This window comes from Cololabis saira, chromosome 1 (genome assembly GCF_033807715.1).
Source record: "Cololabis saira isolate AMF1-May2022 chromosome 1, fColSai1.1, whole genome shotgun sequence".
Taxonomy (NCBI): domain Eukaryota; kingdom Metazoa; phylum Chordata; class Actinopteri; order Beloniformes; family Belonidae; genus Cololabis; species Cololabis saira.
This window is the reverse complement of record NC_084587.1, coordinates 38644474-38667512: the sequence shown is the minus strand read 5'-3', so window position 1 is coordinate 38667512 and position 23039 is coordinate 38644474. Positions and strand designations below refer to the sequence as shown.

At 39.8% G+C, this 23039-nt stretch overlaps 1 protein-coding gene across 1 annotated transcript; it reads left to right on the top strand.

Annotated features, from left to right (window-relative positions):
- The first annotated feature begins 13346 nt into the window (after nt 1-13346).
- Nucleotides 13347-17775, top strand: krt98 (keratin 98). The gene is made up of 7 exons (XM_061722788.1): nt 13347-13742; nt 15089-15171; nt 15312-15468; nt 16030-16191; nt 16275-16400; nt 17303-17537; nt 17628-17775. Exons 1-7 carry the CDS (start codon nt 13404-13406, stop codon nt 17723-17725), a joined length of 1200 nt encoding a protein of 399 aa, XP_061578772.1. The 5' UTR covers nt 13347-13403; the 3' UTR covers nt 17726-17775.
- Nucleotides 17776-23039: the final 5264 nt, after the last annotated feature.

Genomic DNA, 23039 nt, shown 5'->3' with positions numbered 1-23039 from the left:
AAAGCCAAGGGATAGAGCAACAAATATTCCTCTATGAAATGGGACACCCCTAAGACTCAGATTTACCTCATTGTATGATGCGCACAATGAGGGATTGCAACTTTCAAATGTGCTAATCTCAGTTGGAATTGTACTGAAGCTCAGTATAATTGGCTATAATATCATAGAGCATTATCAAGTCAAATGGGTTTTAGAGATTAATATATGCAAGACCATTGTGAAAATCCGTACCCATAATATAACATTATTAAAAACTCAGCATTTTGTGTATTGATTTTTTTTTTTTATAGTTTATGCATTTCTTGGCCCAAGACTCAACGTATCATTTTTTGTTTTATGTTTTGTTTTGTCATGCTGCCCCTCACCTTGGCCATTCCTATTCATTTAACCACCCCTCACATTAACATGTCAAACAATGGTGGTTAGGGCTCAGGTGTTGGGCTAAATGATAGAAATAGGACTGGGCGTAAATACTGACTGTTGCTTGTGAAGTTGTTTTGTTTTAAACATTATGTGGCTTTATTTTCTATTTATATATTATCTATAGGTCGAGGCAGGTTTCTTGTCTGATGATGATCATTAAAAAGTAGTCAATAATTGGCCAAACAGTTAATAGGTCTACCACTAATATTTTCACCATATTTTCTGTTTGTGTCTTAATAAGACAGGAAAGTAAACGTACATGTCTTGTGTGGTGTTTTACTAGTCACCAAGCAGACATTATTCACAGGTATTTCACAGTGACGTCAATGAGGAATGAAAAACATGACCTCAACACCAGGTGATTCAAGGCAAGGCAAGTTTATTTCTATAGCACAATTCAACAACCAGGTGATTCACAGTGCTTTAGAAAGACATTAAAACACAAAAGCAATGAAATAAAACAATATAATTTACAGGACTCGAACCTGAGGACTATAACCCAAATAATATATGATTAAGTTTTGAAACTCAAAGTACCAGTGCAGAAAAATAGTTTAAAAGCAATAATTAAAGACAGACAGACATCAGTTAACTAGAACAAAACAAATGAGATGGAAGTAATAAAGGTTGCAGTGCATTATGGGAGATCATTGAAATGCAGCAGTAAATAAAAAAGGTTTTCAACCTTGATTTAAAGCAACTGAGAGTTTCTGCAGCCCTGGTGCATTCTGGGGGTTTGTTCTACAGCTGAGGAGTATAAAAGCTGAACGCTGCCTCACCGTGTTTGGCTCTAACTCTGGGTACAGGAAGTAGGCGTGACCCTGATGACCTGAGGGTTCTGGTTGGTTCATCATGGACCAGGAGATCAGAGATGTATGTTGGTCCGAGATCATTCAGAGATTTATAAACCAACAACAGGATGTTAACATCTATTCTGACGGACAGGAAACCTGTGTAAAGATCTAAGAACTGGAGATATATGGTCGCTATGGTCTTAGTGAGGACTCTGCAGCGTTCTGAACTAACTGCAGCTGTTTCATGGATGTTTACAAGCAATTAAGGAGCAAAGTTTACAAAAAGAATAGATCCCTTCAATGTTGACCTGAGGATTTCTGACTCCAGTGAGATTTAAAAAACACAGTTTATGAACAAGGGACCTATTAAGCATGATCTTTCTTGTAATCATTGTGTGTTTCTTGTCATTGTGAAGCTACTGGTCACATCCGTAGTAGGCTACGCCAATCATCTGCCAAATGCTTCAATAAGAGTCACTGATTCTTTTTTCTTACATTAAAACACACTCAAGCATGCTGTAAACAGTTGGAACCCCTGAACTGTAAGGTCAAATGTCAAAATATATTGAGTATCAACAGATAAAAAATTAAAATATTACTACTTCTCTCTGCACCCTTTGGAGAACAGACAACTTAGTATCTTTTAAAAATCTGAAACGTACGGTAATTCTTCTAATCCCATCACACACATCATCAGTCACCAGCTGGCCCTGTACAACATTTAGATGTTGACCATAAGTTTGATATTTCCTGTTAAAAATGCTCTTCACGTGGACATAACATAACAAATGCCACAAAGACAGACGTGTCCCTTAGCTGAAGAAGTGGCGTCAGACGTCATGTCTGAACAGGATGGTGTGATTTGGGGAGCTGCTGCTGCTGCTGTGACAGTGAATCACAGGTAAACACTCGTAAATATTCATCACTCACAAGGGAAGGGCTGACGAACCTCTGGCGACAATGACTAGCTTTGACTGTTTCTTTCAGCCGTCTAGAAAGTTCTTGCTGTCAGTCTTCCGGTAGCTTCTCCCTCTCTTCAGTTACTGCTTTCTCTAACGCTGTTTGCCTTTAAAAGGTTTGGCCTTTAAAGCAGCACAATGTAACTTTTCCACCTGAATATCATATTTCCAGAGTCATTGTGATGGTACATCAACTTCCAACAGGTTTAATGAACCTCTGTCATGGTCTGAGGGGTCTGTATCGCCTTCACTGGCACTATGTAACTTTGAGGTGCATGGTAGGAACTCTGCCACACTGCTGGTAAAGCACTACCGCTTTTGTCCAAAGGAGCCGCCAAACTCAACAAAAGCTGAAAGTTACATTGTTCTGCTTTAAAAGAAAAAAATGTAATCAGTCTTTCCTTTACATGTGCTTCCAATCCTGCCCTGCCAAACCAAGTTTTTGGGTGTCATGCTGGATGAGAATCTGAATTGGAAATCACATATCAATTATACAAAGATAAAAATATCAAAAACAATTGCTCTGTTACACAAAGTTAAGGATTTATTGGACAACAAAGCATTGTACATTTTATATAACACTCTGATTGTTCCATATCTGACCTACTGTGTTGAAGTTTGGGGAAATGCCTGTAAAACATATATTCAATCAATTTTCATTCTGCAAAAAAGAGCCATAAGGATAATTAGTAGAAAACGATATAGAGATCCAACAAATCCATTATTCCTTCAGTTAAATTTGTTGAAATTTCATGAACTAGTAGACCATAGTATTCTGCAAATTATGTTTAAAGCTCATAAGAAAACTTTACCAATCAACATTCAGAAAAGATTTGAAAAAAGAAAAAGCAAGTATAACTTAAAAGGAACAGAGATTTTTATAAAACCAAGATGCAGGACAAAATTGATGGAACGTTGAGTTTCTGTGAAAGGAATCAAGTTATGGAACAATCTGAACAAAGAAAACAAAGAATCCAAATCAAACATTACATTCAAAAGAACAATTAAAGCCTGTATGTTAAGGAAATATAACGAAAAATGTTGAGTTTGATTGACATACCCGTAGGCGGTGGTAATTTTATTTAATGTTATTTTAATTTTATTTTAGTTGTTTTTATTCACTTAGTTGTTTTTTTTTATTATTACTAATTTATGTTATTTGTGAAAGGGGCAGATCAGATAAGATTCTTCTTCTTTCTGCTCCCTTTTCATTCATAAGTTAGGAACATTTGTATTTGTGTTTGTATTAAATTGTTTTGTTTTTTGAATGAAAATAAAGAATAAGAATAAAGAATACAACAGCAATCGGCCTGCTGATGGACATTTGCTCTAAACCACGTTTTCTAACATGGACTCCATGATGCTGTGATAACATGACAGTGTTTTACTTTTGTTGTGCTCTTATTTTTATTCATTTTCTTAACTATTAACAAATTGATTTGCCATGTATGAGAGCTCTCAGTTCTCATGATTCATGATTCTGAGTAGGGTGGAATAGGTCTTGTCATATTAAACAAATACTTTAAACAGTCTGAAAATCCCCAAAACTACTTATGCCTTACTTTGATTCTGAAGGGATTTGAAAGCATTTATAGTTAAAAATCTCAGCGTTCGGTATGAAAGTCTTGACCTGACTGGAGTGAAGAAGTCAAGTTTATTTGTGTAGCCCTTAATAGCTCTTGACATGTATAATCTCAGCAGGGCGGTCAGTCCTCACATTAACAAAACAAGAACTCCTCCAACATGCTTGGTGAGAACATGAACAACTCCCACTAGCAGTTCAGAGATTAACGAAAAAAGGGAGGCAGCGTTGTGTGGGCAAAGGGTGTGTTGTTGAAACGGTCTGTGGGGTCCAACAGGAAGGTTTTTCTGATGCTGGATCCACAATATTCTGTGTAAAGAAGTTTCCCCACATTCCTAATGAGCCTTTCTTTCTTTAATTGAGGCTTTGTGTTGTTTTACTGCAGAGACAGCCACTGTTGACAGAAGTACTGGAAAACAGGCAGGTTCAGGCAAAGACTCAGAGAAGACACGATGAAGACAGAATGAGGACAGATCGCTGACATTAGCAAAGCGAATGCATTCATAATTGCGCTGGTCAGTGGAGATGGGCGTTTTCATTAAAACCAACTGTATGACTCATGGGTGACTAAAGTCTCCTGCAGAAAAAGCCATGCACCACTTTCCTCTCATCTGTTTCATTTCACGTATCAATGTAACCATTGTCAGTTCAGCTATAATTACTGTTGTGAATGAGCGAGACATGTAAGGACCGCGTCTGCTCATGACTGCTCCAGACTCAGATTGGGAAACCTTTTGTTGTCAAGCTCAGCAAGATTGAGAGTCTATAATATTGAATGTTTACTTAAAACATACTGGAGATTGAAACCATCCAATAACGGCACCTCTTTAAAGAAACATGTGTTACTCAATAGCCATGCCTTAATCACTCCTGTAAGCCTTTGGAAGCATTTTTTTTATTCTATAAAAAAAAAAATGTAAAACAATTCTGCAAGAGATGTTACTTGGTGGAAATGTTACTCCATTAATTCTCTATGAATCCTTTGCAGATCCCCTGATTAAGATTCTAAAGCAAGGAAGTTTTTCCAAGAAGAGATGACGCAATCTTTGGAGATGCTGCACAAAGTTTTTGACAGCATTTAAATGTAGTTTTCTCCCTGAAACCTTTGTCATGTGTGCCATGTGAGGCTGGCATTTAACTTTAATTACAGTGATGAGAACTGTAGTCATTACAGTGTGCTATGTGTTCAAATAAGTCTGTAAAAAATAAATAAATACATTTTAAGTGTGATAAATGATCTTTTCTTGGCAGCAGGGTGTTTTTTTTTTTTTTTTTGCATATGCGGTTTCATACCTTCTGTTCACTTCTGAAACACTGATGTAGAGATACACCACTGTTCTGTTTCTTTGTATGTGCCAGCACATGAAATACTTCCCAAAACAGTTAGAGCTGGGAGACCTTAATGAGCAACCTCGGGCTCATTTGGTAAAAGGCGCTGGTTCATTTCTGTTTATCACCAGGTCACAGAGAAATCAAGAAAATCAAAACTTCTGCTACATCAAAAATCTCAGCTAGAGAGTTAAAAGGATCCTCAAATCTACTAGGATGTTACTGAGCGTACCCAAGAAGAAATATAGCAAATAAAAGCTACCTAAACTAAAAATGTGGTGCAACAGAATTGAAGCACAGCTTTTATTTCCATGTCACCCACAGCAGTGACCGGCCTGCTGCAGACAGGCAGTAACTTTTGAAAAGTGGTGTTGGATGTGTTTCATAAACACTGAAGCCTGAGGTGATACAGTGTACAGGAAATCCCAACTGTTTAACTGTAACCATAGACACAAAAAAGAAATAGTCCACTATTTGTTTACATCATAGCAACGAGTGGGGCATGTGTCACCTGCTGTGTGTGAATCTCATCTATTGTTTTCAGCACTGGATTGTCTGGATTCCTGCACCTGAGAGTAGACACAGTCCTGTTTCATGGTGCAGTGGGAACGAGAGTTGGCTCAGGCTCCCATGTCTGTCACAACCTGGTCACTTCCTTTATAACAGGTTTGTGCATCACGTCATGATATATCGTAGTGGCACAATCACTGTAGCTTTGAAGTGTGTTACCGCGGATACATGGCACTGCAACAACATACAGATGTGGCTTTCATTGTGTTCGTGTTCAGGGACTGTTTCATACAACTCAGCAAAGACAAAACTTCACATGTTCACTTCTCAATTCAACTTTATACCCATCCTTCTTTACACACAGGTATAACTCAACATGCCTGAGCGAGCAAAAGTCCAACTTTAAGAGACACAAATATGGAAATAAAGTGAAATGTAAAAGATTAGAAGAGTAACAACAGTTATTACAATAAAATCAATCTGTAAATAAATACAAAAAACGTTAAAAAAAACATTGACAAAACCAAAAGGAATGCATAAAAGTAATACAACAGGTGTTTTAAAGGTGTTTGGCACAACTTCACCTCCTTCCAGGCTCCATGGAGACAGAGAGTTTTGAGAAGTCGAAACTCCAACAACACTTGAGGTAGATAGAAGAGTTTTGATAGGAGGTCGATGTGTGTTTCTAATTTTGGGCGTCATCTGGGTTCTCCGTTCTTACTCTAAAAGAAGTCAAGCAGACCTCGTTTCTGAAAGCAAACACCACTTGTGGATGACAGAGAACAACAAGGAGGGGCTATACGTTTCTACTCATGTCCCAGTGTAAAGATGCTAAGACTGGGTAAAGTTTCATCTCTCTTGGCAGTGCTCTCCAGCAGTCAGCAGGGATCAACTCAAGGATTTTCAGGCAGCATTTTAAACTTCCCGTCAAAACGGCATGGCAGTCGTCCAGCCTCGATGTGATGAGTGCATGGACTGCTTTTTCAGCATCATTTGGGATATTATGCTCCTGATTATAGTAAAACTGCAGATGTTAGAGGGTCACGTTAGACATTTTCTGTGCTGAGTTGGAAATTGGTGCTTTTCTTTAAAAAATAAATAAAAATAAAGACTGGAATGTTTGCCTTCTCTCTTGATCACTAGAAATAAGGAATATAAGAATAAAAGGGACTGGCGAATATGCACGCATTTCCCTGCTCAAGCCATTTAATAACCAGTCCAAACGTATATAACTGCCATAGTTAGTTATGTCAAGCTACAAGATGACAAGTATGACTGAAATCTCGTCTGCAGAAAAAGTTACACACTACTGTCATGTAATACTTTAGTTACACAGTGTAATTACTGTTGTGAATGAGTTTCTATTGACTGCATTACTGAACAACAGATTCAGACTCAGATTTTTCTTCTTCTTGCTTAACAGGATTAACAGCACAGTTTATAATGTTGAATGTTTATATAAAGTAACCTGGGGATGGAACACAGCCAACGACAGGAAACCTCTAAATAAACAAGTATTCTCAATAACAATGCCTCCATTTATTCTGCACATCCTTCATTTTTTATATTCGGGTTTTACAAAAAATCTGAAGAAGTCTACGAATAGTTAAACTAGAAATGTTGCCCCACCAACTTTCTTGATTAAGAGTCTTTAGCAGGGGATGTCTCAAGAGGGGGATGGTGCAACCTGCCCAGATAACGCTGGAAGTCTTTGACTGCATTGCACTGATTTTCATTGTGCAACCTTTGTCACATGCATCATGTGATCGTGTAATATTTACTTAAATTGCAGTGAATATACCTGTAGTCATTGCAGCATGCAGGGTGTATCAAAAGCAATTAAAAAAAACAAACATGAAATGGATAAATATGTTCTTATTTATAACCAGAATACCAGAACTGTACACATCTGTTGTGCCTGTGCCTGCGTGCCTGCGCACTTTATATGTTTCACCGATTCCTCTCGATTCCTTGTATGTCTGACATGTGAAGAAACGACAATAAAGCTACTTTGACTTTGACTTGACTTTGAGAACTAATAGTAAGCTTGAGCTGCACTGCATCATTAGCTAAACACACAACAGTAAGAGGCTAAAATAACATGTACAACAGCGATATCTGTATAGTTTATTTTTCTAAACCTGTTTTAGTATTATAAACTGAATTTTGTTTGTACAGTAGCCTTGGAGTACTAACTACTGGTACAGTAGCCAAACAGGATTGTACATTATATATGTCTGAGCCTGTAAAATGAATCCCTCTGTGACTGATCTGTAAATCAGTTTCACAACTTTTATTTGGGAAGGCCATCTCCACCCTTTATGAACAGTTAAACTGTTCATAAAGGGTGGGTGTAAGAGACAGGCAGATACCGTATAGGAGTGCACAAACAGCAGCTCGTGCAGCTCATGCAGAGAAACTCTGAGTCACAGATGTGGAGCGGTGTGGTGCCACACCCCTCCACAGGCATTATCACATCCTGCTCCAGTATTCACCCTGGACTGTGCAGTGACCTCCCGTAGTGTAATAACTCAGACAAATACCATGTATTGAATCATTTAACCACAATACACAGTAAAATGTGCTGACAGGGAATGTGGGTTTGTGCAAGAGTGTGACCTACTTTGTATACCTTTGGTGTGTTTGTGTGCTCAGTCCACGTGGGGCTGTTTTATACAGATAAAGTTAAACATTTACCCCAAGTGAATTATAGGTTGTGCATTGACTCATTTATTTCCACTCATCCACCCTTTTCATGTGTAAATGAAAGGCTGGGCAGCTCTGTTCCGGTGGATCATGTTATAAAGATTTGGTAGACGAGAGCTTGTTTTGCCTCCAGGACCGCCCAGGAGTGCCACGCCTGCTTTAAGTGCAGACTTTTTATCTTCCAAAATGCTTCATGAATGTATTTATTCAAATCCTTCTCGTGTTACAAAAATATAGTTTTAAATATTTGGGTTTGAAACTACTAGAAGTCAAAATGAATAATTAAAAAGCAATAAAAGAAAATAACATTTTAAGGGAAAGAAAGATTGCAACCAGTTTCATTGGGGGCTGACTGCCGCACGGCCACACCCTTCCAGCTCAGTTAAGATTTGTAGCTGAAGTCTGCCACCTAGGGACAACTAAAATAATCACTGCAGAAACTTTTCATTACGACGCCCAGAATGTAAATCCACGCAGGTGAATCACCTGACCACACCCCAGTGACCAGAGGGTTGCAACATGCACAAGCTGCTGCTGTACCAAACTGTTTTGTCTTGAGGGAGAAATATCCATAATGTGTCTTACTATGAAACTGACAGAGTCAGTGACCGAAATAAAATAATTTCATCAAAAATATATATCATATAAACGGGTGTCTTGATTTCAGCACTTGTGGAGAACCATCCCAAGGCTTCCCGAAGAGACAGGCGCTCTCAGATAACTTTGACTCGTCACAAGTCCTCAGCTTGTTTTCAGTCATCGTAAGGAAAGGTCAAGAGGTAAAAGCTTCAAAGCTTTTTAAATATAAGTATAAAACACCTTGTTTTTAGGGAAGCTAAAACAAAAACCGAAGAAACTTATTTCAATAAATCCAGAGAAGGCTGTGAGAAGACAGTAAATGTTTTCAAGACACTCCTCAAACCTTACGTAATTGGAATGGCAGTTAAACGGGAACAGTGGGAGAAAGTGAGCTCGTGAAAACCTTAAGTACTGTTTGTACCAGGGTTAGAAATATTAAAATCATTGCTTGATTTCAAAGGCATTTTGGAGGAGAAAAACAAAAAAAACTTGTGAACTAAGACAAGAGGAGCAATATTTCACAAGAAGAACATGTGTTGCCACCAACTTTATACACTTGTGGGACAAGAAATGGATGAGGAGGATGAGGGAAACTGGACCTAATTTACATAACAACACATTTAAGAAGCAAGCACAAAAGGGAAACATTAAAATGATCCCAACACAGCTACGAAACCACAGCTGGTTTCTGTCTGAGCCCCGAGCTGAGGGTTTACCATGCCTTCACAGTCTCATGTTGATGCTCATGTTTGAGAAACTTGTTTTTTTCTGAGTGGTCCCACACAACAGCAGACATTCATTCCTGCGATAGCTGATTCTTTGATGTTCACTTACATAAGATGCTTTTAAATGCACACAGTAGCCGCTGACAGACGATGACAGCTAACAAATGCGGAATTTGAGAGTTAAAAGCGAAAATGGAATTTATAGACAGAGCAGGCGGAGTGTCAGATCATTTGCATGCTTTCCCTGTGCGCCTGCAGCTCTTGTTTCAGCTGTAAAAGTGAGAAGGACTTTGAATGTTGTACATTTTTCTTTTTACCCCTCCTCTGAACACTGGATGATAGTTTTACCACTGACGTGTGACTTAAAATCATTAAGATCACTCACTAAAATAACAAACTGTATATGTTTAAAAATACAGACTAAATGTGTATTGTGTGAATACCAGTCTGAATACCTCCCACTGGTATTCAGACGCAGCTAACCCGTTTATAATCCCCTTCCTCACTGGCATCCAAACATCACCAAATCAAACAGTAAGACCCTGGTGATATTACTGGCCACCAACAACACAGAGCTAAGAAAAACAAAACAGCTTAAAAATCAACACCAGTACAATATTTGCACATTTTCCATGATGTGACATAACCAGTGCAATGAAGGGTAAATAAAAGACTGAACCCCCCCTTTCAAAAAAAAAATAAAATAAATAAAAAAAATAAATAATGTGTACTGTGTGATTAGCTTAAAGGAGCTTGAGGCCGGATTGTGGCAAGATTTATGAAAAAAATCCGTATACATTTTAAGTTTTCTAGTAATAATGTCAGATGAAGCGTTCCAAACCCAAAAGAATGAGCCCTCTAGTCTAGTGTATCTCTCCGTTGCCTTGAACAGGCTGTGTGCTGCAAAATGTGCTGCAATTCGGTCCTGAATTTCCCGCGCTGGGCTGCAGATGTGACGTCACATGACGCTGCATGAGCGTTCTCCCCGTACTCCCGTGCCGGCTTCACTGTTGGCTGCAGTACCCCCAACGGCCGTCGTGGCGAAGGGTGGCGCTAGAGAGTCTCATTTCTTAAAAGGAGCCTCAAGCTCCTTTAAAGCTGTTTATTATAAAAGCATATGGACTGTTTTATCTTTCCCTTATTTGCTTTAAAACAATATATTTTCTGTAATCTCAGATTTATCTGATTTCTAACAGTTGATGACGTTGTAATCCCTACATCATCAATTTATCCATCCAACACTTCTGATTTGTGAAAACCCATTCTGCCTCCAAATAAATGCATGGGATAAATGTAGTCTCGTGATTTTATGAATTAACGATCAATTAACTCTTAAACTGAACTCATCATTAACTGAGGCAAAATGATGATTTGATAGTGAATAAACTGCTAAATGTATTCAGAATGGTTAAATAAAATAGAATGAAAATTAAAAATGAAACACGTAAGAAATGTGAATACGTTGACACTGGAGGACCTGTAGTGCCAGGTCTGGTTGCATCTTTAGGTGATTTGTGGTGTGAGTGGGTTTTCTGCTCAGCATAACCTTTATTTCGCTCAGTATTTCTTAGTAATCCTTTGGATTCTGGCTGTATTTAATGTAAAAATCACCAAATACAATCACTCTGATGAGCAGTCAGAAAACCTACCACTGCATAGATAGACTGACTGTGCAACATTTGTCTCTATATCTGACATACCTATCAGACAACCTGGGGAAACGCCTGAGGATGAGTATGCGGGTGGGCGTTACAAACATCAACATTCTTACCTTTGTTAGGTCTGAAAGAACAAAATGTTTAAAAAGATTAAGGTAAAATGAAGAAAATTGTTCAAACCAGCCTGTCATGGTGATCAGGTTGCTTTGACATTGGAGGGATAGAAGAAAAGGGGATTAAAAACTTCATCCAAATCATTAAAATGCCCTTAAAGATTAACTGCAATACAGGAAATGTTAAAGAAATACATTGATTCTGAGCAAAACTTCTAAAGGCACAACTCCAAATCATTTTCACAGCTGAGGTGAGGCTAAGGTGTGTTTAAGGGGCCTGTTCAGACTGCAGGCAAAAGTGGCCCAAATCTGATCTTTTGGGGGGTCAAGTGACCAGTTCAGACTTTAAATCTGGCCCACTTCCATACGTGATCCTGAATCAAACCCAGGTCAGATTCTTTTTCAATGTGGCCACAATATGAACAGCCAAGGCGGATTTGATGCAACTTTTACACCAATTTACGTCGACATTTGTCACTTTTTATTGCTGCCATAGTTCCAATCGGTTGCCTTTGCCCTTTTTGTTATGTTCTTCTGCCCATGCATCTAAACCACAAACAGTTCACACTGGAGTCTGATATAGGCTACATTTTAAAAGAAAGAAAAGAAAAATTGGATCCGAGGAAAATATCCGAATTGAGCATCAAGACGTGAAGTGTGAACGGTGCCTGACGGCATCAGTCCGCTCCACTTGGACCAAATGGAGTAAAGGTCAATCATTCACACCTTAGCATTTCCTGCTTGGGACGCTCAAAATACTTGCTTTGGAAATTGGAAAAACCTAAAAACTGGTTTTGTTTTTGTTTGGTTTTAAACTACAGCCCTGTCCAAAATCAGAAACATCCGATCATGTCCTTCAAAGAGGCAGAAGTCAGCATAAATAATTTGTTACTGGAAGGAAGTGTGTGCCTTAAATGTTTTATGCCCCAGTGTAGAAGCTGAAGCAACAGAGACGGATTCGCCTCAGGGGCTTTTTGAGCAATCAGTTATGTCCGTGTCAGGCCTCTTTATCAGTTTATCAGTGACTGCTGGAGGAAGAAAGTGTGAAAGGATGTCAGAGGAACGCAGCCTGTCATCCCAATTATGTCCTCCAGAGAGACTTGCCTGGGGGAAAAGAGAAAGGTATTAGTTTTATAGATGTATTAGTTAACTTGAAGAGGAAGGTTCATTGTAAAGTAAAATAAAAATTAAATCTTGTGTCTTAACCTTCCTGTGCAAAACTTTGCCTGTACTTCACTGCAAGAGCGGCATTTCACTTAAATATACATTACAGTTATCAGCTGACAAGGTACAAGCCTGCATTAAAAAGAAAAACACTAATGCAGTCGTCACTGACTGTTTAAACAGGTATGTGTTCAGTTATGAGGCTGAATGTTATTTGAGTTTAATGCTCACAACAGCAATCACACGGTGAGCAGTTTTAATACTGGTGAACACATTTCTCCCAGTAAGCACAAACTGAAGTAAGGATTGATGGAAATGTTTTGCTGTTGAGCCACAAAGCATTAAGAGTGGTCTTAAAAACATTTTCTGGAAGCTCGTGAGACAAAAATAAGTGTCTGCCGTGGCCCCAACCTTTACTCTAAAGTTTCACCGAGGTGAAATTGTCACCGGTAGGTGTCATTTCTGTCACTGCCTTGAGTAATGCATATTGAAAAACAGTTATATACAGCAGTTTCTTTAGAAACTCATTATTTTAAACAATATCTTTTGTGTTTGTGTCTTTAAAGCTGTGGGAAAAGTAAACTGGAAGATTGCAATGATTGCCCTTAAGTGATACACAAGATGTGAAATGCGGAGTCACAAGTTTAACCTGAAAAGAGGCGAATAAACCCCTACCCTATCAGTCACCACACCCATAATGATGACACGATTGTGTAGAGGAGTAGGGGGGTAAACCACATTCTTCCATTTCAACTAGCGTTCATGGCCCTTCCCACTCAGATATATAAAGTAAGGGCACCTCAGTGACGCTTTCAACTGCAGTTAACGCCAGTGATCCTACCTGGTTCAGATCTCGCCAGCATGTCCTTCAGCACCAGATCCTACAACCCGAAGACCATGAGTGTCTACGGAGGCGCAGGAGGTCGTGGCACCCGTATCTCCTCGTCCCAGCTGAACTACGCACCCTCGGCCGGAGGCTTCAACCTCGCCGACGGGCTTGACGTCCCCGTTGGGGCCAATGAGAAGGCTACCATGCAGAATCTGAACGACCGTCTGGCCTCCTACCTGGAGAAGGTGCGCAGCCTGGAGAAGGAGAATGACCGCCTGGAAAAGCAGATCAGAGACTGGTACGAGAGCAGGACCGTGGTCTCCAACGACTACAGCAGCTACTACGCCACCATTGAGGACCTGAAGGAGAAGGTGAGCCCACCTCATCTGGGACTATCTCATGGTCGTGTTATCTTGGCCTCATCGTCTGTCTGAGGTCAACATGCACTGTGTGCAGAGGTGGACAGAGTACTCGACCCCAGTACTTGAGTAAGAGTACAAATACTACTGGTCAAAATTTACTCCGTTACAAGTAAAAGTAGCTCAGTCAAAATATTACTCGAGTAAGAGTAGAAAAGTACCTGCTTTTAAAGGTACTTAAGTATCCAAAAGTAAATGCTTTTAAATTTACTTTAAGTAAAAGTAAGAGTAAGAGTACATTTCTTATTTTCCACATCAGTAAATTACTATATTTTTTCTAAATTTTTAACTCTTGTTTCTGAGAATTAACTCTTTGAAACCAGCTGCACTGATGTGCTGCTTTTAGAACCACAAAGTTATATAAAACCTGCAGAAACACCAAAAACAAATCAAATGAATGGGATCCTAAGAGGACAGCAGATGATGCAGAGTTTATTAACAATCATGAACTGAAACCAAATGAACCTGACAAAGGCAGGCTACTTTGGCGGTATCGTTTTGAGGAGGCTTGACGTATTTCCGCTTTACGTACATCCCAGTGGAGAGCGTGCACTGTGATAGGTCTCCTCCTTTGACAAAAACAGCTTGTGTCCAATAGGATTTTAGGGAAGAAGAAAAAAGAGCAGACCTGAAAGTAACGAGTACTTTTCAGCCTTCCTAGAAATTTACTCGAGTAAAAGTAAAAATATTTGTCTTGGAAATGTATTCAAGTAAGAGTAATAAGTACCAAAGAAATCTAATACTCAAGTAAAGTACAAATCCTTTGGATATGTACTTAAGTACAGTACTCAAGTAAATTTACTCCGTTACTGTCCACCACTGACTGTGTGTGTTGGAGGAAGGGACGGTATCCGTCAGTATGTGACACACGTCACTGTTAAGGTTTGGAAGTGGGCCTTAAAGGAAGCACAGTGGGAGTAGTTATGACTTTCATAGCAGAAACACTCCTGCTGTTCACCACTTCCTGCTGACAGCCTTCAACGCCAAAGTGATGATTACATGATAATACGCTGCAAGTTCACAGTGGAAATCCGGTCTATCTTTATTAAACTTACACATGTGGTATCTGAGACTTCATTTATTCACCTTTTAATATTCCAGGATGCATCTTACCTACCGTATATATGTGTTCCACACTTACAACAAAGTTGTGCATACAAGTCTGGCTGTTGTTTGTTGCCTTTCAGAAGACAAGTTTCAAATTATCCAGATTTTCTTCTATCAGACATTGGAACATGATGTGGAGCTTCGTTAAATTTAAATCCCCTGCTTTTCTTTGCTTTTGTTTTCCTCCTAAGATCCAGATTGCCTCCCGGCTCAATGCCAAGACAGTCCTGGACATTGACAACGCAAAGCTGGCTGCTGAAGATTTCAAAATGAAGTGAGTGTGCATACGTTTGAATGATGCTTTACACCGACGTCGGACCGTATTCTCAGGCCTGACCAGCTACTGCCACGCGCAGCGAGTCACTGCAGCTTCTCTGACCTGTCCACCTGTCCTCTCATGTGAAACGCTCTCAGGTATGAGAACGAGCTGTCCATGAGGCTGGCTGTGGAGGCTGACATCGCTGGGCTGAGGAAGGTGCTGGATGACATTAATATGAGCAGGATGGATCTGGAGAGTCAGTATGAGTCTCTGAAGGATGAGCTCATAATGTTGAAGAAGAACCACGAAGAGGTGAGAAAACAGAGGAAAGAGAGGACTGTGCTACTAAACTGAGCTACTTGAAAGCACGAATCATGTCCCTGCATCATAGGCCAACATCAACAACGTTTATTCCCCGAACCTGAAAGCATGTACTTATATGATTAATTGGACAGAGTTCCAGATTATCTATCTTTTCACAGCTATTTGCGATACGATTAAGTTGTCACTATTTAGATCAGTCATCTATTGTTGCCTGAGCAGACCAGAATTCACATACTTGACCTCTGCTTCCCCCCTGCTGAAACAGAGGAAATACTCTGTTCAGTGAATATTTTTGTAAAGATTATTGCCGACTTTCTGCTCCTTTCATCTCTGCCCCTCTTCTCTCTGCACACTTCCATGTATTCTTCTCCTCCCCCAGTAGCTAATTGCTGCTGTTTTTCCAACAAATATCTCACACTCAGATCAAAGAATCAAAACCAAACATGCCATACAACACACAATAGTTCCCAACATTTATGATAACAAACATGAGACTTAATCTCCAGTCATTTCTCTTGTGAATTGACATGTTACCTTGACTCCCTGAAGGAAATGGCCCTGCTGAGGGGTCAGATGGGCGGCCAGGTTAATGTCGCCGTGGATGCTGGTCCATCTACAGACCTGAACGAGACCATGACAGAGATCAGGGGGCACTACGAGAGTGTGATCACCAAGAACCGGAAGGAACTTGATTCGTGGTATCAGAACAAGGTGAGCAGTGAAACCGCAACTCTCCCAACAGAAGTGACTTTTACAGAGTTACCTGGAGTAGTGATGCATGTGTTTCTACTCAGATTGCAACGGTGGAGCAGGAGGTGATCTCACAGTCAGAGAGCCTGGGAACATACCGCACTGAGATCAAGGAACTCAAGAGCGCCCTCCAGAGACTTCAGATCGAACTGCAGTCCCATCTGAGCATGGTATGTTGGGACACGCACACTTACTGGAAGTGAAGCTATGCTGTCATGTTTCTGAGAACCGTGCATGTCAATAATATTGCATGAAACGAATTTATCTCAAGGAACAAGACACTTCTTTTAAAGTTATTTCAAAGAAATTATCATATAAATAATATAATATAATTCTAGCACTAGTATGGTAGCACCTGTGTCTGCACTGATCCAGCTGGACCTCCTATGTGATTTCTTGCTTGTGTTGTTCTCTCAGATGTAAGTCGCTTTGGATAAAAGCGTCTGCTACATGACAGTAGCAGTAGTAGTAGTAGTAGTAGTAGTAGTAGTAGTATATAAAGATTTTTCTTCCCCTTTGTTCTCATTTTAGTTCTTTTTCCTTTTTTTGTTTGTTTATCTTTTTTTAAAGCCTTTGCTTTGAGACAGACTTCTTCTTCTTCTTTTTTATGCTAAGACAAGGAAACATTTTTGGGGAATCTTTGCACCTAAAAATTCACTACTAATTTAAGTATAGCAAGTATAGATAGATGGAAAACGGTCTTTTTTTGTCAGAACTGTATAAACAAAAACTAATTTGTTTTGTAATGATAGATACATGTTAAACTATTTTCTTCAGCTGTAGTATTGGCAGAACATGCCTGTTCTCTCACCTATAATAATTGCACAAAAATTAAGATGGAAACACTCTTGGATAAGATCTTACTGTTTTCATTAAAATAAGTCTAAAGTTTATTTGACTGGAAACCCAGACATGGATTAATTACCTCACTTGTCACGAAAAAAAGCAAATGAGGACATTCCCCATGCCCTGGTTATATACTCATCCCAGTAGGCTTTTAAATTGATCTTTCAGGACACATGCATTAACCTCTAAAAGTTAATCACTTAACTTCTTTCTGCAACCATGACAGAAAGCATCCCTGGAGGGAACCCTGGGAGAGACGCAGGCACGCTATTCTGCACAGCTCGTAAGCCTCCAGAGCATGGTCACAAGCTTGGAGGCTCAGCTGTCCGAGCTCCACGCCAACATCGCCAGCAACAAGCAGGAGTACGACATGCTGCTCGACCTCAAGACACGTCTGGAGCTGGAGATTGCAGAGTACAGGAGGCTGCTAGATGGCGAGGATGATGAAAGCTCAAGACAAGGTAAGCAAGATTCATTCTTATTCTATCATTAACCCAATGTCATAGCTTTGAGAAGTATGCTAATGAATGTATTTTCTTGCCTTTCTTCAGTGGTCACAAAGGTCATTACAGTGATAGAGACAGTCGTGGATGGAAAGGTGGTTACGAGCAGCAAGACGGTTGACGTGGATGTGGATGAGATTGAGTAAAAACTTGCAACCATCTGCAAAAACGAATAAAGATAATGCAGTTGAATTAAGCTGTGTTGTGTATTTGTATGTTTTTAAATGAACAAATCACTCTAATTTCACCAGTACTGTCACTTCACAGCCCAAAACAATTGACAAACAATTTAGATGGCAGCAAAATGATACCATGGGAATCTATGCACAGTTTTAGTTTATATTCTGTTGATACCAGCATCTTCGTTTACTCCCAGGTTTAGACCTAGGGATGGAAATGTGGACCATGTTAGGATCACCCAGATCAGTTTAGGTCCAAATGTAGATGAAAGAATCATTTCACTTTCAACTTCTTTATCTGGGAATTTGAGTCAAACTTTGAGAATTGTAATTCCAATTTCACCAAGCTAACAAGTTTACATGTACTTTACAAAAGTGTGATTTCAGTCTGACCAGCACAATGTATTTTAGCCCAAATCATGAAGTCATACACACGTTTTTAATGGTGTGAATGATCCCAAAACAGCTTCATTGGTTGGAACTTAAAATGCAGGAAGCCTGAATCCTCTTAAGGCCCTGACACACCAAGTCGACTGTCGGCCGTCGATGAGCGTCGGTGCGCATCTGTCGGACTAGTTTCCCCGGTGTGTCCCGCACGTCGCCACAGGTCGGCCGCCTATCGGCAGCTTTTCAGCCGATTCGACATGTTGAATCGACGTCGGTCGTCAGTCAAACAGATCACTCTGTGATTGGCTGTTCAGGTAGCGAATCAGTGCATGAGAAGACACAGGTTCGGGTAAGCTCCTTGAGCCTGTCGCTGTTGTATCCATGATTTCACCCATGTAGTGCGATTTCTCCTTATTTTTCGCCTCCGCCTCCCCTTTTCTTCTTCCACAAGCTGAAGGCCGAGGGCTGACAACGCCAGTGCTGATTCTTTATTCTCACGCATTGTGGTAGCGAGAGTGGTGTGGAAATGTGGTGTGAATATGAAGCCTATTTGTTTTGTTTACGGCTTCCCAGAGCTTCCGGTTTTCCCTTGTTTTTGAGTGAATACAGACTACCGCTGCCTGCTGGTATGGAGGGGAATTACCTCTCACGCATGCGCAGAACGTACGTGGTAGTCGGCCGTGGGGTGTCGTCTTTGCGGTGTGTCCAAGTGCTTCTTTTTGAGCCCGACCCAGCCCGACACAGGCGACGCGAGGCGACACAGCAGTCGGCTGACAGCGGGCGACGTCGGATTGGTGTGTCCTCAGCTTTAAGTGGACAAGAAACTCAGCTGTCTTTTACAAAGCAAGTCATGAGTTAAAGAAATTAAAAGAAAAAACACTTAACGGAAGTCTACTGGACTCAGATAGGCCTTCCACTAACGTGGTCCGAGTGCTGCTTTGGTGTAAGAACGCAGAACCAGTTCATTAGTTTTCTACACCCAGCCATGAAGAAGGCACCGTGTTTGAGCCAGTAAAACAGATGTTACATTCACACCACATTTCTGCCGGCCTGGAAGCAAGAACTGGTCACATCAGGGTCTAATCATGATCAACCAAAGTGTTCAGTCAAAATCTAAGGTAAATCTAGTGACTTAGCACAAGTAGAGAAGAATGAACACCAAACTCAAGCAGAGGTAGTCCGTGCTGACCTTTATTACAAACATACACAAATGTTGTTCACGCCAACCTTTATTAACACATAATCGCTGTAGAATACACTATTAAGACATATTTTGTAGGAAAAGAAAACAAACACTGTGTCCTCTCTGAGCACTGATGTCTACTACAGAACGTCAGAGAACATAAAACTGTTTAAAACCACTCTGGAAGAGATATGATAATATGACTCGGTAATGGCTCTGTCTGGAAAAGCGAACCAGTTCTTTAGTTACAATGTTCCAGTGCTAAACCAGTTCAGGTGTGTGTCCAGCACCAGCTTAGCACGAGCACTTCAAGCTGGGCATAAAAAGGAGGAACTTCAGGAAAGGCAAGGCCGTCTCCTCTCTACATCAATGGAGTCTCGGTAGAGAGAACCCACACATTCACCTGGGTGCCACCCTCTCCGCAAGCCTGTCCTGGTCTGCAAACACTAAGGCTGTCACAAAGAAGGCTCAACATCGTCTGCACTTCCTCAGGAAGAACAACATGACCCAGAAGTTGCTGACAACCTTCTACCGATCCTCTACTGAGAGCATCCTGACCTACTGCATCTGCACTGAGGCAGAACGGAAGAAGCTCCAGAGAGTGGTCAACACGGCACAGAGGATGGAGGGCTGCCCTGTCCCCCACCTGGTGGACCTGCTCCCTCTGGCAGACCGTACAGGTGCACCAGAACGACAACAAACACACTCAAAAATAGTTTCTTCCCCAAAGCCATCACCTTCATAAACACGTGTCTGACCACCACCACACAGAAATCTTTTGTGCATTAAAAAACTCTGCATTTTTATTCATATTATTTGCAAAAGAAAATACTAAAAAAGGGATTATATCAAGGATTTATAAAGCCCTAAACCAGGAATCAGATGGTGATAATATGGGGGTCAAAGAAAAATGGGAATTGGAAGCGAACATTATAATAACCGATGACCAATGGGAGGAAACATTTAAAGCAGGACATAAACTGACTAATATCCCATTATGGAGGGAATTTGACTGGAAGGTAAAGATGCGGTACTTTGACGTCCCTGTCATCACATCAAAATATGGCAATATGTCTGAGCTGTGTTGGAGAGGATGTGGTCTGATTGGGGACTTCACTCATATATTTTGGGACTGCCCAAAGCTCGCTGATTTCTGGAAGAAGGTTGAGTTGGAGATTAAGCAGATTCTGCAAGTGGATTTTACGATGGGGCCGGCCTTAGTCATAGGTATACTTCCAGAGGATATGATGGAGAGAGATGTGGCTTCTCTAATGAGAATTCTGCTTTTAGTTGCTAAAAAAATGATAACAGTCAACTGGCTGAAACCAGATTCCCCAAGCATGACACACTGGAGAGAGAGGATAAGACATGTGTATGTGATGGAGAAAATTACAGCAAGATTGAGGCTAAAAACCAACCAGTTCAGTGACCGCTGGGCCCTAATAACAGAAGCATTGAAAAAGCTATGAACACTTCCTGTTAACCTTTTATTTTTAATTTTCTCTCTCGACTTTTATTTATTTTTATTTTTTTTTGGTTTATTAATTTTATTTCTTTTCATGTCTTTTATTTCATTGTACACGATTACACATGTTCTATTAGTATCTGTTAATATTGATAAAGAGTGTAAATGTGTATTAATTTGTTTGTGTTCAATAAAAACTTCATGCATCACCATGTTGAGTCATGTGCAATAACTATTGGAAATCTGTGTAGCATTGTTTCCTTTAGTATCTCTTTGTTTTATTACATAATCTTTTTTTTTTTTACATATTTATATTTATATGTTACTTACCTTACTCTGCACTTTATATATATAAGGACCAGCACCTGCAATAAAGCACCTGTAATTTCGTTGTGTATAAACAATGACAATAAAGAATCTTAAATCTTGAATCTTGAGAGATTTTGGAGTCAGCATTGACTGGCATTTGACGGCATGTTCACATCTGTTACTGGATTTCTGCATCCATCCATCTACATTTAGCATAACTATCTTTCATTTGCAGTCTGTAGATGTTTGGATGAAGAATCTGGTGGACATTAGTGGGACTACACTTAAAGGCAAGTAGGTCTTTAAACATGAGAGTGAGGCACCGCTTTCATCTTCTAGCCAGTGTTTTCACAACCTTTTTATCCTCTCTAGTCTTAATAATAGTCATACAGCCTTCCTACTGTGTCACAATGGCATTGTTTAATACAAATGTATTGATTTGTATGATCCAGTAATTTAGGACAGAACAAATGAAGTGGAGGATAGTTCAGCCTACAGAGTAAAGGAGCCAGCATTGGTTGGGTCAGGGTGAGAACACCATTAATTTTTTGCTATTTTTCACAGTAAAAAAGTATCCCCACCATTGATAATTAAGATACCTAAGATGTTAGCTATCAGAATAATGAGTAGGAGGGACCTGTATCACCATGCACAGGGTCACATTTGCATATTTAGGTTGTACTGTAGAGTGTTAAAATCAAAGCAGGGAAACACAACGCTGATGAATGTGAACAAAAGTTTCATCCTTCACAATCTTTTCAGAAAAAAAGTCAGACTGTAAGAACCAAACTAAGCAGCCACATGGGTGGTCTCAGTTGCTGTTTCCACAAAAGCACGTCTACTGAAATACTGAAAACACTGTACCTCAGGTAGGAGTCATTTTGTTGAAACTCAGGATCAGATTTATACACATTCACGTAAAGCTCATATTTATTTTCCCAGGTGTAAGCAGGTCAAGTACCTCTGCTGATTGGGGACACTCGTCACCTTTGCTTGTGATGCCTCAGCAACAGGGAACAGTATTCCAGCCTATTTCTATTTTCCAAGGTTGCATTTTGCTGATCACTTCCTCCCCCTGTGGAGTGCAGGACTGCAAAGGAGTGGCAAACCAATCAGGGTGGAGACTCTTTGCTGCAGGGGTTTCCCCCCCCTCTCTCTCTCTCTCCAGCACCACAGTTCCTGTCCAGCTACTTTCAAATAGAGGCCACTAGAGCCACAAAACCTTGAAAATTAAAAAGAAAAAGAAAAAGATAGGTAGATAGATAGATAGATAGATAGATAGATAGATAGATAGATAGATAGATAGATAGATAGATAGATAGATAGATAGATAGATAGATAGATAGATAGATAGATAGATAGATAGATAGATAGATAGATAGATAGATAGATAGATAGATAGATAGATAGATAGATAGATAGATAGATAGATAGATAGATAGATAGATAGATAGATAGATAGATAGATAGATAGATAGATAGATAGATACTTTATTAATCCCAAAGGAAATTAAGTAGCTGAAAAAACAAACCAAAACTGAAAAAAAAAAAACATTTTTTTTTTTTAATTCTCATTAAATTATGGAATCATTTTTCAAAATGTTTCAAAATATGCCTATTTGTGGAAAAGATATGTAGTATTTGAGTTACATAAAAGCTTGTTATTTGTTTTCTTCCTAATTGTCCTTGTGGTCAAGAACCCCCAACACAAAAATGGTTTGGCCGCTGATCAAAATTTGATGTTATCATTTAATTCAACCATTAAAATGGTCAAAATGTCCGGTCAGCACAAGTCCGGTGCTCAGAAAAGAAGAGAAAAGAGAAGAAAAGAAGAAGAAAATAGAGGCCTCAGAGATTCTCTACACAAATATTTTAAAAAGGTGGTGACGGTGAAGCTGGAATTAATAAAGTCAGCGTAGAGCAAGGTAAGAAACAGC

What these genes read in the sequence shown, in the direction of transcription:
- krt98 (XM_061722788.1), top strand. Translation starts at nt 13,404, where the DNA reads ATGTCCTTCAGCACCAGATCCTACAACCCGAAGACCATGAGTGTCTAC. An exon ending in GCTGAAGATTTCAAAATGAA is followed by an intron (nt 15,172 to 15,311) that starts GTGAGTGTGCAT and finishes AAACGCTCTCAG; the next exon opens with GTATGAGAACGAGCTGTCCA. An exon ending in ATTCGTGGTATCAGAACAAG is followed by an intron (nt 16,192 to 16,274) that starts GTGAGCAGTGAA and finishes GTTTCTACTCAG; the next exon opens with ATTGCAACGGTGGAGCAGGA.